General features: G+C 41.8%; 2 protein-coding genes across 4 annotated transcripts in view; both read left to right on the plus strand.

Moving 5' to 3' along the window:
* Positions 1-2,829, plus strand: part of BTBD11 (BTB domain containing 11) — a 331,313-nt gene extending 328,484 nt beyond the window's left edge. The window contains 1 exon segment of the mRNA XM_030545135.1: positions 1-2,829. Within this exon segment, the coding sequence (XP_030400995.1) occupies positions 1-164 (164 nt within the window). The 3' untranslated portion in view covers positions 165-2,829.
* An 11,804-nt stretch (positions 2,830-14,633) lies between these two features.
* The window catches only part of PWP1 (PWP1 homolog, endonuclein), a 39,406-nt gene continuing 37,670 nt past the window's right edge, over positions 14,634-16,369 (plus strand). The window contains exons 1-2 of one of the 3 annotated variants that reach the window (XM_030545147.1): positions 14,634-14,828; positions 15,035-15,093. In XM_030545147.1, the coding sequence (XP_030401007.1) occupies positions 14,763-14,828; positions 15,035-15,093 (125 nt within the window). In that variant the 5' untranslated portion in view covers positions 14,634-14,762. Of the gene's footprint in view, positions 14,829-15,034; positions 15,094-15,963; positions 16,067-16,369 lie in introns of those variants that run through there. The other 2 variants (XM_030545152.1, XM_030545160.1) reach the window with 2 other exon arrangements.

Raw genomic sequence — 16,369 nt, forward strand, 5'->3', positions numbered from 1 at the left:
CTAAAAATATGATGGTCCTCATTGAAAATGAAGCTTTCAAACAGCTGTTGTATGACAAGAATGGAGACACGTCTGGTCAGAATGTACTACAAGACTTACAGAGGACGTTGGCGACACGGATTCAGTCAATTCATTTGTCGTCTTCAAAGGGCTCCGTTGTATAAAGTTCAGGAAGGAGATCGCACTCAGAAAAGACACTGCGAATTCAGGCTCCTGTTGCAGTTGCTTAAATGAACATACAAAATTCTACTTCACATTGGAATATATATATATATATTTTGTTGGCCAAAGGTGCTGCTTTTAGGCTGCAGCCTCACTTAGATGAGAGAACGCTGTACATATGGCTCCTACCCGTTTTTGAGAAACAAGGATGTAGCACTATTCTGTGAATTACTGTTCTGTTCAATTCTGAATGCAAAAGTGTGGTCTTGGAGCTAATGCCAACAAAAAACCAGAACTCACCAATGAACAGCAGAAGCCTCTGCCTGAACAAAGAGACCATGGACCACTTAAACTGACAAATGGGTTATTTAAGGTTATTTGCTCCATCATGTTATATATTTAAGAACTGTACTGTACCTATTCCAGAGTCCATTCTATTGTGCATTTAAGAAACGTAAGATTTGTTAGTTGCTGTTTCATAAGGGTCAACTGTGTTAGAGAGTTGGTAAGACTGTTATAAATGAGGAAATATACTGGCAAATTTTTAGGGGTGGGAACTTTTTTAAATTGTTCATAACAAATGGGGTGGCCTTGTAGTTTAAAATCTATTTCTTAAGCTTAAAAATTCATTTTTGACAGAGTTGTGTTTGTGAATCTATGTAACATGTTTGTTTTTTAAAGGCACCGCTGTGTAAATACTGTATACATATGAGCAGGTTTTGCTTATATTCTTTCCTAAGGTGGTATAATCTTGCCTAAACGGTTATGGTTACCCAAAGAGGTATATTATCAAGACAATATCTAACACGGTAGTTGGGGAATAAAAATCTGCATGCTAATTGTGATTTGGGGTTAAAAACAATAACAAACTCAACATGCATTTGCATGTAATTGTACCTGTGAAATGTTATGTTTGTGCTTTGTTTTGCCAAGACTGCTTGTCAAACTCCATTTGTGAAATTAGCACATTTACTTTTCTTTCTTGGTGCAAATGGTAGTGAGATGATTCCCACAGAGACTTGTTGGAAGATGCTGATTTCCATTTGTTACATGGAAGAGTTAATATCAGCCTTTACTCTAGTAACATGTCAATATTTCGCTACTGGCCAGAGATTGTGACTAAGTTAGACTTTTTTAAATTATTATTAAATATGTACTATAGAATAATTTCTTACTGTATCCTCAGAATGTATAGGTTATCTGCAATGGAGATGTTCAGTGTCAGGGCTCAATTTATTTTGCAGCATACTGTTAGCAAGAGAGATCTGTTAAGTGCCATAGTTTTCTGGACATCTTGTACTTGATGATACCTTTCATGAATCGGTTGCTTTAAAACACAGGGAAGACCTCAGTAAAGAGCAGGAGAAAGGCGCTACCTTTTCAGTGGCAAAATTACATGTATTTCTTTTCTAGCATACTTTTTGAAACTGTGCCCGGTTCACAGATTTTTAGGAGCTTTAATTTGACAGTGCATGGTAACTTGTTGGTCTTTTGTTAGAGTATTTATGTCCGGTGCTATTTCCTGTTTATAGCTTTTGGAATGCTCAGAAAACACAGTCTTTGCATTAGTTATCAACATGATAGGAAACTGTTTTATTGTTCTGATCTGTAAATCCTCCCATATGCTTGATCATTTTAAAGCCTATCCAGTATCTGCAACAAATTACAAAATTGTCTAAACTACCATTAATGTCTCAGAGACACAGCATGTCAGCCTAACAATGAATTATCAGACAATTGTTTCTGCATATGATATGCCATATAAGATGTCTCGAACATTTAGCTACTGGCGACTTACTTTCTGTGAATGTTGCAATGCTAGAGAAGCAAGAACCTGATAAATGCAATCGGAACTCTTGGGGGTGCTTATATTATAGTTTGGTGTGCTTCCTCACTCATTGAAACCCTTTCTTCCATATTCGTAGCGATCTACATAATAAAAACAATCTCACCCAGCAGCTTAATGTTAATTTCTCTAAATATAAAATTTAATGCTCCAGATTTTTTATCAAGTAGGCCAAATTCTACCCTCAGGTACATACAGCTCCCACTAAGGTCATCAGGCATTGCAGGCATGTATCCACAAGCATAATTTTTCTCTGTGGGAAGTAAAAGCAAGGTATAATTCAGTTAGGCAATTGGTGTCTTAACAGGATGATAACACTGCTTATGTAGCAGTGACTTCAGGGCATACATTAATAGCAGTCCAGGGCATTGGTAATGGGATATAGAGCCTTATATCTCTGGGTTACTCATTGAAATGTTGATGTAGACTGATGTCAGCAGCACAGAAATCCACCACAGTAAGTGTAACTTTCTTTGGCAGCGTCAGCAAAAAAAATCAAAGACTGGGTGGGAAAGGGAGACTTCTCTTCTGTCTCACCCTGAGGCCTTGGCTACACTTGAGAGTTACAGCGCAATAAAGCCACCAACAGCGCTGTAACTCACTCCCCGTCGACACTGGCAAGACACATACGGTGCTGTATCTCCATGGCTACAGCACTGCTTGTACTCCACGTCCCCGAGAGGAATAAAAAGTATAGCGCTGCTGCTGCTGCGCTGGGGCGCCAGTGTAACAAGGGAATAACCTTAGTACGCCATGACTGACCTCGGAAGCTTCCCATAATCCTTTTAAGTGAAGGTTCCGCTCTTTGTTTTGTTGTGAACTCCGGGCTCCTGGAGCTGCTTATCAAAAAAACAAACACCGCTCCTGTTTGCTGTGAATGAGCAGAGGCATGGGGGCTCCCTTTGGAACGCCCACAGCTAGTGTTTGCTTGAGAAGAGAGGCGGTGTGTGTGTGGGGGGGGAAGGGGCCGTTTCAAGGAGCGGCTGCTTATCTGGTCTGTGAGGAGAAAAAGCTGTTTGCTTTCAGTGAGTGAGAGGGGGTCGGGGAGGGGGTCGGAACTTGCAAAGCAGGGAGCTGACACAGTGTCGGCTCCAAAAATCCACTCTCTCTCTCCCCCACGTTCCCTGTCACACTCCACCCCACCCACCCCCATTTGAAAAGCACGTTGCAGCCACTTGAACGCTGGGATAGCTGCCCATAATGCACTGCTCCCAATGCTGCTGCAGATGCTGCAAATGTGGCCACGACAGTGCGCTGGCAGCTGTCAGTGTGGACAGACTGCTGCGCTTTCCCTGCTCCGCTGTACGAAGACAGGTTTAACTCCTAGCGCTGTACAGCTGCGAATGTAGCCATACCCTGAGAACTGGCTCCTCTAGGTTAGGACTGAGACGCATAGGATGGGCTGTGGTAAGCTTAAAGTGTCACTGACGTTGTGGTATTTCTTCTGCTGCTAAACAGAGGACTTCACTTGCTCTATCTCTAGTACATCTTTCATGTAGGGATTTGCCCCATTATCCTTAATTGCCAGTTGGATGCTGCCCTGTGCCCATGTGGTAGCTGGATTTCAGTATGCTGCAGGTCTCTAAATCATGAAACACCTGAGAGTCTTCAGAATGAATGGTGCTACATAAAAGTAAAATAATTCATCTTATCAGAGAGCCTAAGCTAAGTAGGGTCAAGGCTGGCCAGACCTCCAATAAAACATGTGCTTCAGAAGACAGTGTTGGTGGGTCAGAAAGTGGCTTTTCCCCTCTGAGTCGCTGGACCAATGCACTAGCCTGGTGCTTGGGAGCACAGTGCTATGGGTGGTGACATCTTTCAGATGAGTCATAAAGCTGAGGTCCTGACCCCTTGTAGTCATTAAAGAACTGATGGCACATTACACAAGAGTAGGTTAGAACTGTCAACCTCAGGGTCTTGGCCAGACTTCAATTTAGTAATTATATTGTGCCTACCAAAATTCCTCTTGTGTATTGCAAGTAAGTATGTTATTCACTTCCTGTCCTAAATGTCTGTGTACCGTTGCAGTGTGCTGTTGTAAGCACCTGCCTTTCACCCTAGCATTTGCTTGTATGTCAGTGGTAGATGAAGAAATTTGTGTGAGAGAGAATTATGCATATGATAAATAAGTCAAACTCCCACCCTACCTTGCATGGGTGCAACTACACAGCGAAGTATGATATTTTCCTAGTGCTCTTTTCAGCACGGTGTGGAGGGCCTGGCTAATGTGTCTCCTGGTACTTTACGGCCCCGAGGTGATGTGGTCAGGACCCATGCACCCCTCTATAGTGTTTCCTGCATCACGCAATAGAGAGGGCTGGATCCTGTCATTTTAGAGCAGCATTATGGTGTTCTGAAAAGAGTTCCCTCAGCCTCTTTGCACTAATGAGATGGCTACTATACTATCCTTCAGTCCAGCTCATCTGCAAGCCTTCCCCTTGTAATACCACCTGCACAGAATGAGTCTACTCAGAGCAAGATTTTTAATCTATAAAGCATTTTAAGACCCTCTGGGACAAAAGATGCTTTATAAAATCAGATATTCTGTATCTGAACAGTTCATGTTCTGCTTCTTCTGTTTTTTACACGTGGAATGTTTTGGATTTTTTATTTGTGTGTGTGAGTGAGTGAGAGAGAGAGAGAGAGAGAGATGGACAGTAAATAAATTTACTGTGTATCTTATGAGATGTGAAATCATGTCTGTAATGAGATCTCTTGTTAATGTCAGTCAGCCTTCCCTGAAGCTAAGGGTTCAGCAATATGCATTAGTGAACTGAATAGCTAAACCTCCAGCGCCACTTGCCCCAAAGGGCTTACCTTTGCACATAGGTGAGCATTTTTTAATGTTTGATATAAGATCATTGAAAGTAATTTGTAATTTAGATGAGGGGGAAATGGGCATTCTAGAAAAAAAAATCAATTCAGAGTTTAGTGTGGGGCCATTCATTAAACAAACCAAAAGGCTTGGTGCAACATCCTTTGAAGTCCAGTAGATAGGGCCCCATTTTTTAGCTCTTATTCAGACGTTAAGCAATTTGCCATGAATCTGCTACATGTGACTCTGAAGTGTAGATCATCTTGAACTTAAGCAGAAAAGTAAAATGCATATATGTAATTGGGTAGCAGCGTCTATGTGCTTAAGTAGGGAAATATACCTCCCCATCTCCATCTCTGAAGACCTGGTGTGTTTTTATGTTTACTTCAGAGAAGAATGAATCCCAAAACCAATGCTTTAGTGACACAGAAGAGCTAACACTGTAAATGAGACACGCTTGCTTGCTTCCTTCATCTTTGTCCAAGTCTATCAGTTACCTCTTTCAGATTTCAGTAAAGGTTATATTTATCAAGTTATTAGGGAAAAATGAAAACCAGAGAGAAAGCCATGATGGAAAAAATTCTTTCAGAGAATAAAACAGAACTGTAGCATGAAGACTTCAGATTACAAAATCTGCAGCAAATGCTTCCTGCAGAGAAAAGACAGTTTTTCGTTTTCATCTTGTAAAACTAATGATGGTTTGATTACTTGTTGGAACTTTTATCAGTATTAGTATTATTTCTGTATCTAGCACAGGAAGCTGTCATATGCCATCTCTCAATGAGGTTTCTATGGAAAAGGTTTCTTTATTGGGAAACAAAAATCGCACAACCAGATAATACTATCCTGAGCACAAGGAGGTGATGTCCTACTTTAAGCAACCATCATTTAAGTACTGGCTTTTGGGTTTATATAAGTGTTCTAGTTATTTTAAAATGAACAATATATCTGGAACATTTGTTTGCCCTTCTCATTGTCCATTTAAGCTTGTACAAACTGCATAATAGTAAAAGCCACTGCACAGAAAATTGGGGAATTATGGATGATTTAAAAGATTAAGCAATAGTTTAGCTCAATGGGTACAGTTTTTGAAAAGGTGATTTAGGAGCTGAAGGTCCTTTTTCCAAAGAGACTTAGGAGTCTACATCTTATTGAAAGTCATTTGGACTTAAGCACTTTTGAAAAATCTTCCCTAATATCAAAACTATTCAGATGTTAATGTTATGGAGCAAGCTGTCTACACCCAGGAAATTAAAAGTTAAGGAGAATAATCCACTTTTAACTCACACTGTATTTAATATGAGATACCAGCCTTAATTTTAAATGTAGCAGCTTTTCTCACAACCTAAATTCTTCTTTAACATATTTTTATTTCATTTCCTTGTTTCCTTTTTTTTTTTTAAGTTTAAAAAGAAGGGCTTTCTTTCCGCCTAATGTATTCAGTCTGCTGGATCTTTAAATGTTCAATCATGTAATGAGATCCTTAGCACATTATAAATGCTAAAATGTCTTAGGAAAATTTCTGAAAACCTGTTCACTGAGTGCACCTTGGAATATTTTAACCCCCAATCTCTGATGTTAAATCTTTTAAAATCTCTAGTGAGATTAGGATTGATGCCTTGCCAAATATCATTTTGTAAATCCAGTGTTAACATTGTACAAATACAAACCAGCATTTGAAACCAGCAAGGATTTTTTTTCTTTAATCTGGTTAGCCAGATTTTCTTTTCAACTGTCAAATAATTTACTTTTAGTTTGAGACTATGTGTGCAAAGCTTCTGAATGAATTGGTATAACCAAGTTAAGAAATGGGGGAAGCTGGGTTTAGAGAGAAATTTAACTGCAGTAGTGCAAAAGGTACACTTATTTTAGGGCCTGAGCTAACTCGCACTCACAGCAATGGGAATCTTCCATTAACTTCAGTGGGAGTTGAATCAGGCCTATAATATTTACAAGTGTGCTAAAGCAGTGTGTCTTAGCCTTTTTGATACCAGGGACCAGCTTGCTGCCTTCTTAAACTGTGTCAGGGAGATCCCAGCGACCGGCACCGGCCCATGGACTTGTTGTTGAGAAACACTGTGCTAAAAGATATACTCTTCCAATATGCATAACTGTGGTTGGTATCAATGAGAGGCTCCCATAAGAACTGAAGGGAGAATATGCCTTGAAGGCCCAATCCTATCGTCCTTGTACATATTGGCCCTAATTCAGCAAAGGTGCTTAATTACACGTGCTTAATGTGTGTGACTTTAAGCATCCCTTTCCAGCAAAATACTTAAGCATGTGCTTAAGATCTATTGGTTTCAATGGTATTTAAGCACGTGTTTAAAATAAAGTTAAGCACATACTTCAGCAAAACTCTTAACAGAGATGGGATTACTCATGTACTTAAGTGTTCTGGTGATTCAGGCCCTTCAAATGTCCAGTGATTTTGCTGGAAGCATCACACACTTACAGGCTGCAGAATCAGGCTCAAGTGTGGGTGTGAAGCATTTTTATGAATTGGACCTGCCTGAGAAAACAATGGCAATTCTAATTTCAGGAGAGTGACATTCCATGAACATCCGTTTAGCTGGTAGGGTTAATATGTAATATTTACTATAATTACATTTCACCTTTTTTTAAAACTCTCTTTGAGCTAGCACCTGAGTCCAGCAAGTATGAAATAATGCCAAAGGAGTTTAAATACTTGCCCACATCTCCAAACCTTGCTAACTTGCCCAAACAGAAGTAGTCCCATCAAAATTATGGAGAGCAAGATTTAGCCCATGGACTGTACAAATTTACTGATGTGTGAACACAAGTCCCAATTCAGTTCAGTAAGACTGATTACTTCCTGGAAAAAAAAATATCCTGCCAATTCACCCTGGTTGTAAATGAACTGAAGTCAAAGGAGTTATAGGAGAGATGAATTTAGCTCGCTGGGTGCAGTCCAGTATGTAAGCAAAACTCCCAGTGAAGTCAACAGGTTTTTTCCTTTGTAGGGACTGCATGATTGGGGCCACATAATGAACTATATTTATCAGACAGGCAGACCATTCTTGTGTAAATGCTGTTGGTAACTTCGTGTGAAGGCCAAACAAAACAAAACAAAAAACAAAATCAAACTTCATGGGAACACACCAGAGAATAGTAAACTTGCACCTTGATAGGATAGCTTTTAGTGTATATTATATGTAAATTTAAAACCAGAGAATACATGTCGTTCACTGTACATATCTGGTTACTTAGGTGGCAGTGCTGTGCACTGCTGTTTAGGAGCTCCAGGTTCTCTAGTCTTGGGTTTCCAACTCTAAAGGTTGCTGGAGGCCAAGCATGTCATCCTTGGGGCCATTCAAAAATAGGAGGGATGGAGTGATCGCCACCCACTACAAATGTGGTTAAGACTATGGATCAGGACAGAGGTTGGCTTTGGAGAAGATTGCTTGCCCACACTCGTGGCCAGTGAATAAGTGCCTCCTTCACAGTCATGTAAAGTAGAAGGGAAGTTATTGAGTTTCTGATGGTCCACATGGGTGGAGAATACTCAAAATCCTATTTGAACCAGTCTTTAATAGGGACCTGATGTGGTAAGAAGGAGCCCAAGATTTAATGTAACACACAAAGGACCACAACCAAACTGTGTCTATACTTATTTCCTAACATCTCTATATTGAATGGGTTTGATAATTTGTAAAAAGACCAACTGATTGCTCATGTTGTATTACTGCTTTGAATTTCTTTGCATGAACTCTGGCATATAATTCTTTAAGGGAACAAACAAAAAAAATATATATATATATATATATAATAGCCTGCAAAATATTCTTGTTGGACAGCCATGTTTTGTGCAAATTGTATATTGCTGTTGTGAGCAACATTGGAATATGAACTTTTATTAGTTGTTGGCATTAAAATATGTTTTTATTGATAGTAAATTTGTCATATTATTTTTGAGTGTATGTAACATGGGCTTTCATATTTAGGTGTGAGCACGACTACGAATGGGCCATTTTCAGTGCAGCAAAAATATCACCAGCTTTCACTAAACAAGCAGGCATGCAAATCACATTCATTTTAATGCCAGTTACAAACTTATTTATTCATGCCAATTGACAGGCCTATACTTTTTTAAGCTCGCTATAACAATGCTTGACTTCATCTTTGAAACGATCATGCTGTTAGCTCCTTTTTAAAAAATGGAACTAAAGCCCCAATCCAGAAAAGCATGTGCTTCGCTTAAAACACATGAGTAGGCCCCTTAACCTCAGTGAGACCGCTCACATGCTTAAAGTTAAGCATCTGCTTAAATGCTTTCCTGGATGAGGCTCTAAAAAAAATCCAGTTTTCTCTTATCTTTGGATAGTAAATGCTTTATTTTCAGCTTTTCATGCAGCACATTTTTCAGTTTAGGGACCTGTTGAAAGTGAAATATTAATATGGCTTTATGAGAGCTACAGCAACCTTCTAGTCATTTGGTACTTGATGTTTATAACTTTTAGGTGGCTTGTAAACACCATAAATAGCTGTTTGCTCTATGTTTACTTCTGGGAAATGTATTCTATTGATTTAAAATGTTTAAAGTTAATACATTGACTGCCTTTTTTGTACATTTGTTACTTCAAAGGTTTGATTTAAATTATAACAATTGTAGACTTTAAATAATAGCTGACAGTTCCGTATTTGAGAGGCAAAGTTATTAATAAATATAGCAGATTCATATTCTAATCGTATTTTATACCGCTCCCTTCAAAGGTTTATCAGATTGCAATGAATACTCCTAAACAGCAGGTGGAGCTCTTTTGACTGTGTTTATGAACCATCCCTGTTAAATAAAAATTTGAGTTTTTCTAGCTTAGGAAATGGTGTTGAGTGTTTTTTTGTTTTTCCTTCTCCAGTTCAGTTATTTCTCTGTATAATTCAAACACCAATAATGTTGAGATTCTCCCAGTAACAGAGTCCCAGGAATCTTATGATTCTATGGATTTTACAGCTGGAAATTTTGACGGTTTTTAGTTCAGCACTTATAATTGTCATTGTACAGAACATGGAAAAGACATGGTACCTGCTCCAAGAAGCGTTCAGTCTGCAGCCCTGATTCTGCACATTCAATTTGACTTCAGTGAGACTACTCATGCTTAAAACTCAGCATGTGCATAATACGTCTTTGTAGGATCTGGGCATAACTAGACAATTTGGATACATAAAGACCTGGGTGATCAGTAGTTGGAGTTACCATATAATGCTGTAGCACAGGGATCAACAACCTTTCAGAAGTGGTGTGCCGAGTCTTCATTTATTCACTCTAATTTAAGGTCTCGCGTGCCGGTAATACATTTTAACCTTTTTAGAAGGTCTCTTTCTATAAGTCTGTAATATATAACTAAACTCTTGTTGTATGTAAAGTAAATAAAGTTCTTAAAATGTTTAAGAAGCTTCATTTAAAATTAAATTAAAATGCAGAGCACCCCGGACTGGTGGCCAGGGCCCGGACAGTATGAGTGCCACTGAAAATCAGCTCACATGCTGCCTTCGGCAGTGTGCCATAGGTTGCCTACCCCTGCTGTAGCAAGTGTGTAAACTAGGTGGCAGTTAAATACTAATAGGTGTCACAAAAGAAGTATGCTTTGGGAAGAGATATTAAAAAGGATGAGAGCATTGCCTTGGAAATCAAAGCAGGTGTTAAAAAACCTTTGATTTCAGGTTTTTTGAATCAGCAGGTGGATTTTATTATTGATTTTATACAACTTTTAACTGTTTCAGATCTTGTATGATTTGGGAGATTTAGAGTCAGATACTGCCCATATATTCTTGCTTAAAACTTCCTTGATTTCAACAATAGCCATATGGATATGTGATGGCAGGACTGTTCCCTTCATCTGCATTTTGTTTTTTATAGAGCTGAGTGAAGTCAAAAAGGTGGTAGGACTTTTTCATGCTCTGTCTGCAAAATAAGATCTGCATGTGTGAATCATCCCAATGAGATGCTGCTCACAGTAGACTGTGCAGATATTTAAAAGATGAGCACGTGTGTGTGCTGTTAGGCTCCAGGAGCTAATTCCCCCCTTAGAGGTACTTGAATGTGCCTATGGGCTCTGCTAAGCACCTTGGAATTGGCTCCTTTGTGACTGAGAGATAGTGCCATGTATACTCACATGCACACCACCCACTGCCTGGTGCCACAGTGAGACATCAAATTGTTCAGCTCTTTGAGCCTTCTGTCAACCTAGAATATCAGGGTTGGAAGGGACCTCTAGAGATCATCTAGTCCAACCCCCTTTTCAAAGCAGGACAAATCCCTATACAGTTTTTTTTTAAAACCCCAGTTCCCTAAATGGCCTTCTCAAGGATTGAACTCACAACCCTGGGTTTAGCAGGCTAATGCTCAAGCCACTGAGCTATCCCTTCCCCTGGGATAGCATAAAGCATCTTCATTAAGCTGTACAGCAGCACACCAATGCAGCATTTTAAGTGTAGACTTGCCCCTAGTGTAGTCACTCTTATTCCATTCTGAGTGCCCTTTTCCAGTTTAGGTTATGGAGAAAGGGTTTAGGCTAAACTGCAAAAAGCCATATACCAGAATAAGGGCAAGTCTACACTACAAAATTAAATCGACCTACGTTGCATCAACTTACAGCCACTGCAGTAATTACATTACTTTTGCATGTCCACACTACCGATTTGTCAGTGGGGAGCACTGTGGGACAGCTTCTGAAAGGCAACCACAGTCAATATAAGCAACAGTGTTTACACTGACACTGCATCGACCGAACTGCATCGACTTAAGCACTACACCTCTCGCAGAAGTTATGAAGTTGGTGTAGTGAGTGAGATACATCAGTAGGAGCTTCCTTTTAGCATAGACACTTACAGAGTTAGGTTGATGTCAGCTGCCTTATATTGACCTAATTCTGTAGTATAGACCAGGACTAACAGTGTTACCTTAAGGACTTATGCTGGTATAATTATACTGGTATGACAGTACTGGTAAAACTTTCCCACGTAGACAAGGCTTACTTTATTTTTTAATGAAAGCTAAGAGAACAAGATAGTAACTTCCGAGAAGTGTTGGTGTGGTGTATGAGTATGGACTGTACTGGCTGTGTCCGAGCCCTACTGTAAAGTGCCAGGGGTAACTGCATAAATGATAATGTTCTATGCATCAAAGAACTGGAGTCTATTCCTGAAATACTGAACATTTAAAGGAACTAGTATTGAACAATACACAAAAGTGATGGAGATAACCGCTACTGAGCCAAACCCTGATCCTATCAGCTTCCATAGTGAAGAGCAGCCAGAGTTAGGCCCTACAATTGCTTTGATGAGTATAGGACACCCCTCAGGCAGTTGTGCTGCCCTCAGACAACCACCCAACACCATTCTTCTTCCTGGCTCAGTCCCACATCCCACTACCCTCTCCCCATCATGTGGGGATTAAATGATGTCCTGGAGGCTCTGTGTTTACATAGAGCTTTCCTGTGTCTCAGCAGAAGAGCATCACGTGACCAAGTGGCATAGGGGAGAAATACTTTTTGCAGCAGGGAGGGAGGAGGTTCAGTAAAGTGACTAGTAATATAAAGTACAGCAGAACACCAGGATGGAAATTACATGTTACATTGCAATTACCCCAGCGGCCCCAGTTAGGCTTGGGGCCTCATTGTGCTAGTACTTTACAAATACAAGATGAGACACAACAAATGGATGCAGCAAACAAGGCATGGGAGATGCCAGAAGCTCATTACAAAGTACTGTATTTTGATAGATATTAATGTACTTCCTTCTCACTCCAGCACCACAGAAGGCGCATAATACAAAATGGAAAATGCCCCACAGCACTGTCTGCTTGACATGTGGCTAAAGTACTGTAGTCATGCTGTCTGCCAAGTTTAAATTTTGCTGTCAAACACTTGTTTTATTATGTGAACTATTCCTTACCTTAACCTCATTTAAACATTTTCCGATACTTGTAGTTCCCATTTAACCTCTGAAACAAAAGTTTAAGTGATGCAAATAGCAATGATTTCTGCCTGTTAAAAAGCAGACCATAATCCTACTTGTTACAAAGGACATTTCCCCATCCTATGAGGATTTAGTTAGATATGGTGTGTAAAATACCAGCATTCAGGAGTGGGGAAGGAAAAAAATTCCTTTGAGCTAGTTATACAATTATGGAGTTTTATCTCCTGCACCATCCTCTGAAGCATCTGATACAGGCCACTGTACAGATTCAGTGTGTTAATTTCTGTTCCTGTGGAAGGATTTTTAGAGAGGAAGACACCTTCATTATTTACTGACCATAGTGTAATGTACTTCGTGATGTTCAAAGAGAGAAGATAACATGGTACCTTCCAAAGCAGTTTATAACCTAGATCAGACGTAGGCAGTATAGTCCAGACACATACAGTGATACATAAGCTGATCTTTTTATTTTAAAGCAATGCTAGATGGTGGTTTTTGTTTTTCATGTTTATTTGTTTATTCCCCAATTTTGGTGGATTGGTGTTGAAAAGCTCCAGAACAAAAGTGTGAGAAGTCCAAAGACATAAGGAGGCCAAAGTGATGAACTTCCCTGCAGGGTATGAATGGGGAGCTGTAGTTCAGTGCAGAAGGTAAGGGATTTGAAGAGGTGAGTGATCTGGTCACAGTGACTAGTGAGGGAGATGATTTTAGAAACTGCCTTTTTGCTAGTAGCCTGGAATGGGCTGAGCTGAGATGCCAGGAGGAGCTGGATGCAGCAGCCTGTTATGGTGGAAGATGCTAATATCATCAAGTGGGGTTTTGATCTATAGAGAATAGCAGACCTGGTTAGAGCTGAAACCTGTTTTAAGCACCCTTCTTACAGGGTAAATAGAAGGTGCAATTAAGTGTGTGACATAGCTGGAGATGATAGAAGCTACTACCAAAAGCAATAGGACCATATGGCAAAGCCTGATCAGAAGCAAAACCACGTGTGGGTTCCCTGATCACAAATCCTGAAGCTTGGCGGTAGTTTGGCAAGCTGTGTTATGAGAAGCAGACTGGGAGAAACACAGCTCTGTGTGTGGCCCTTAAGAAGCAGAGGAACAGAACTCCTAGGTGTACAGGACTGGCTGGAAAAGTCTTGGAAACTGTGAGCAAGGAAACTGCCTGCTGCAGCTTGCTTCTACTGCATTCAGAGAAACAGGACTTTGTGTACATGCTTTGTAAATAGGATTGTGCTTGTATCATGCATTTCTCCTCCCCGGGGAAATGAACTAGCAAGCCCCTGAATACAGACACCCCCCCAACTTACACAATTGTTCTGTTCCCGAAAGCCTTTCATAACTCTAATTTTGTGTAAGTCAGAAATATAAATCCATATGTTATGCAAAAATTTCTGCAACTTGAAAAATCCTATTTCTGGTTTATGGAACTTTTCCCCTAAGTGCAAATTCGCGTAAGTTGGGTCCTGCGTAACCCAGGGAGTGTCTGTTCTAGTTAACTGCTACTGCTCCAGCCCAAAGGCCACAGTGCCAAGAGCCAGCCCCACACAGCTCTCAGCCTGGTGCTCTCCACTAGCAGCAAGACCCCGGCCCCCAGCAGTAAAGAGAACAAATGCAGCTCCCGCTACTCCCACAGCCCCGGCTCCTCCCCCCTGCCACTTCCCAACCCCTTGGTCCCGCCCCCACGCTGGTCCCTGGCTCACCCCTTGGCCCCGCCTACTTACTCCCAGCCCCGCCCTTTCCCTTCCCTCTGGCCCCGCCCAAATCGCTCCCTGCCAGTGGCTGAGTTCGCTCCTCCTCGTACTGGAGCGGGGTCTCTAGTCCCCTCCCGGCGCTTAGTGATGACGTCACGCAGGCCTTCTCGCCCTCTTCCTGCCGAGGAGGTGTCTGTATAAGGTTACGTCATCAGGAACGCGACAGTTTGTGGGGCGGCGGTAGTAGGCGCGTGTCAGAGTTGTGCGCACGTGCTGGGGCTGGAGCCGGAGTTGGAGCCAGAGCCATGAGCTGCCCGGTGACTTGCGCCGCCTGGGTGCGCAGGGGGGTTGCCCGGGAAACGCCCGACAAGGTGAGAACCCCTGAGCCGGGGAACGCGCCTCTTCACTCCTCCCCCCTCCCGCGCGGGGCCCCCTGGGGCAGGGCCACGGTCCGTCACCGCCGTGCGCGGGGCTGAGGGGGGCAGCTGGACGGGAGCGGGGCCGGCCGGGAAGGGGGAAGGGGGGAGCGGGGCCGGCGCTCCCCGGCCGCTCGATCTCAGCGCGTTTCCTCTTCTAGGTGCGGCTCAGCGCGGAGGAGTTGAAGCGGCTCATCGGGGAGGCCGCGGAGACGCTGCGGTGAGTGTCCGCCTCCGAACACGCAGATTCCTCCATGTGCTCCGGGGCAGGGCCTGCCCTACCAGGCAGTGGCGGATCAGGGTGCCCGGGATACGTTTCGCTGCGCAGCCGCACGGGCCCGCTGCCGTCCACAATGAAACCCCCCTGGCCTAGGGGTGCTTTACTCCGGGCTGGTTGGGGAAAAGGGACTGGCGCCCAGGGGCTGCCCTAAGTGGTTGGGGCTCGACCCTGCCCGCTGGCAGTGAGTACTCAGGCAAAACCCATTGAGTTCTGACAGCCTTCCAGCACCAGCCCATAAGTCTCCTTGAGCAACAAACACATTGTCCCATAGTTCATTGGGAAAGAATCCCAGAGTATCTCAGCACAACAGCAGCAGGATGTGCTCCCCCCAGACATACATGGGTGAGATCTGGGTGTCAGTCACCCAGTTTGACTGTGTAGTATAGGCATGGCCTTGAGCAGGCTGTGTGTTGTGTGAGTTATGACACTGGGAAGTGAGATTACTCATCTGTACTTGTTCACTGGTAAGGAGTGTTGTCAGCTCTCCCAATAACACAAGTCTCTCAACTTTCATGTTAAAAAAGTGAGTTTCTAGCCCTGCTGATTGTGGAGCAAAGCTTGAAAATGTGACCCCCATAAAGGCTCAAACAGAAGACAAATACAAAGAATCTCATCCTTTTTTTTTAATGACATGATTTTTAAATCCATCTCGTAATTTTTGGCTGTCTTAATGTTTGGAATTGCCAATACTGCAGACCTGAAAAAAAGTTTGTTAAATAAAGAATATCTATATATATATTCACTGAGAAATAGCTCAAGAATCATTTTACCTAGGTGGAAGATAACAGTGTTTATTTGTTAGAAATGATCTGGTCCCCAATCCCAATGGGGCTCTGCAAGGTGCAGTGATCGGCCAGGACAGATCTGATTGCAGTGTCGGGGCCTGAGCACCCTGAATTCCATGTGCATTCAGGTGAATATTGTCAGCTGATCTCATAACTCGATAACCTGATCTCAGCTTTCATTGTTTAAAAGTCTACTCTTTTCTTTACAAAGAGAGCTTTCAAAATATTAAGCAATTACTTAGTATTTTGGTATGGTAAGTTCTAATGGCTGTCCCTAAAAATCGCAAATGTTATTTCTGAATTTTTGGTTTTTTTTTTTTTTTTAGAAGCTTAACCTTTAATGGTTGCCTTTTTACTGACGAAGTGGGTATTCACCCACGAAAGCTCATGCTCCAAAACGTCTGTTAGTCTATAAGGTGCCACAGGATTCT

The sequence above is a fragment of the Gopherus evgoodei genome, chromosome 1 (assembly GCF_007399415.2).
Source record: "Gopherus evgoodei ecotype Sinaloan lineage chromosome 1, rGopEvg1_v1.p, whole genome shotgun sequence".
In the NCBI taxonomy this organism is placed as follows: domain Eukaryota; kingdom Metazoa; phylum Chordata; order Testudines; family Testudinidae; genus Gopherus; species Gopherus evgoodei.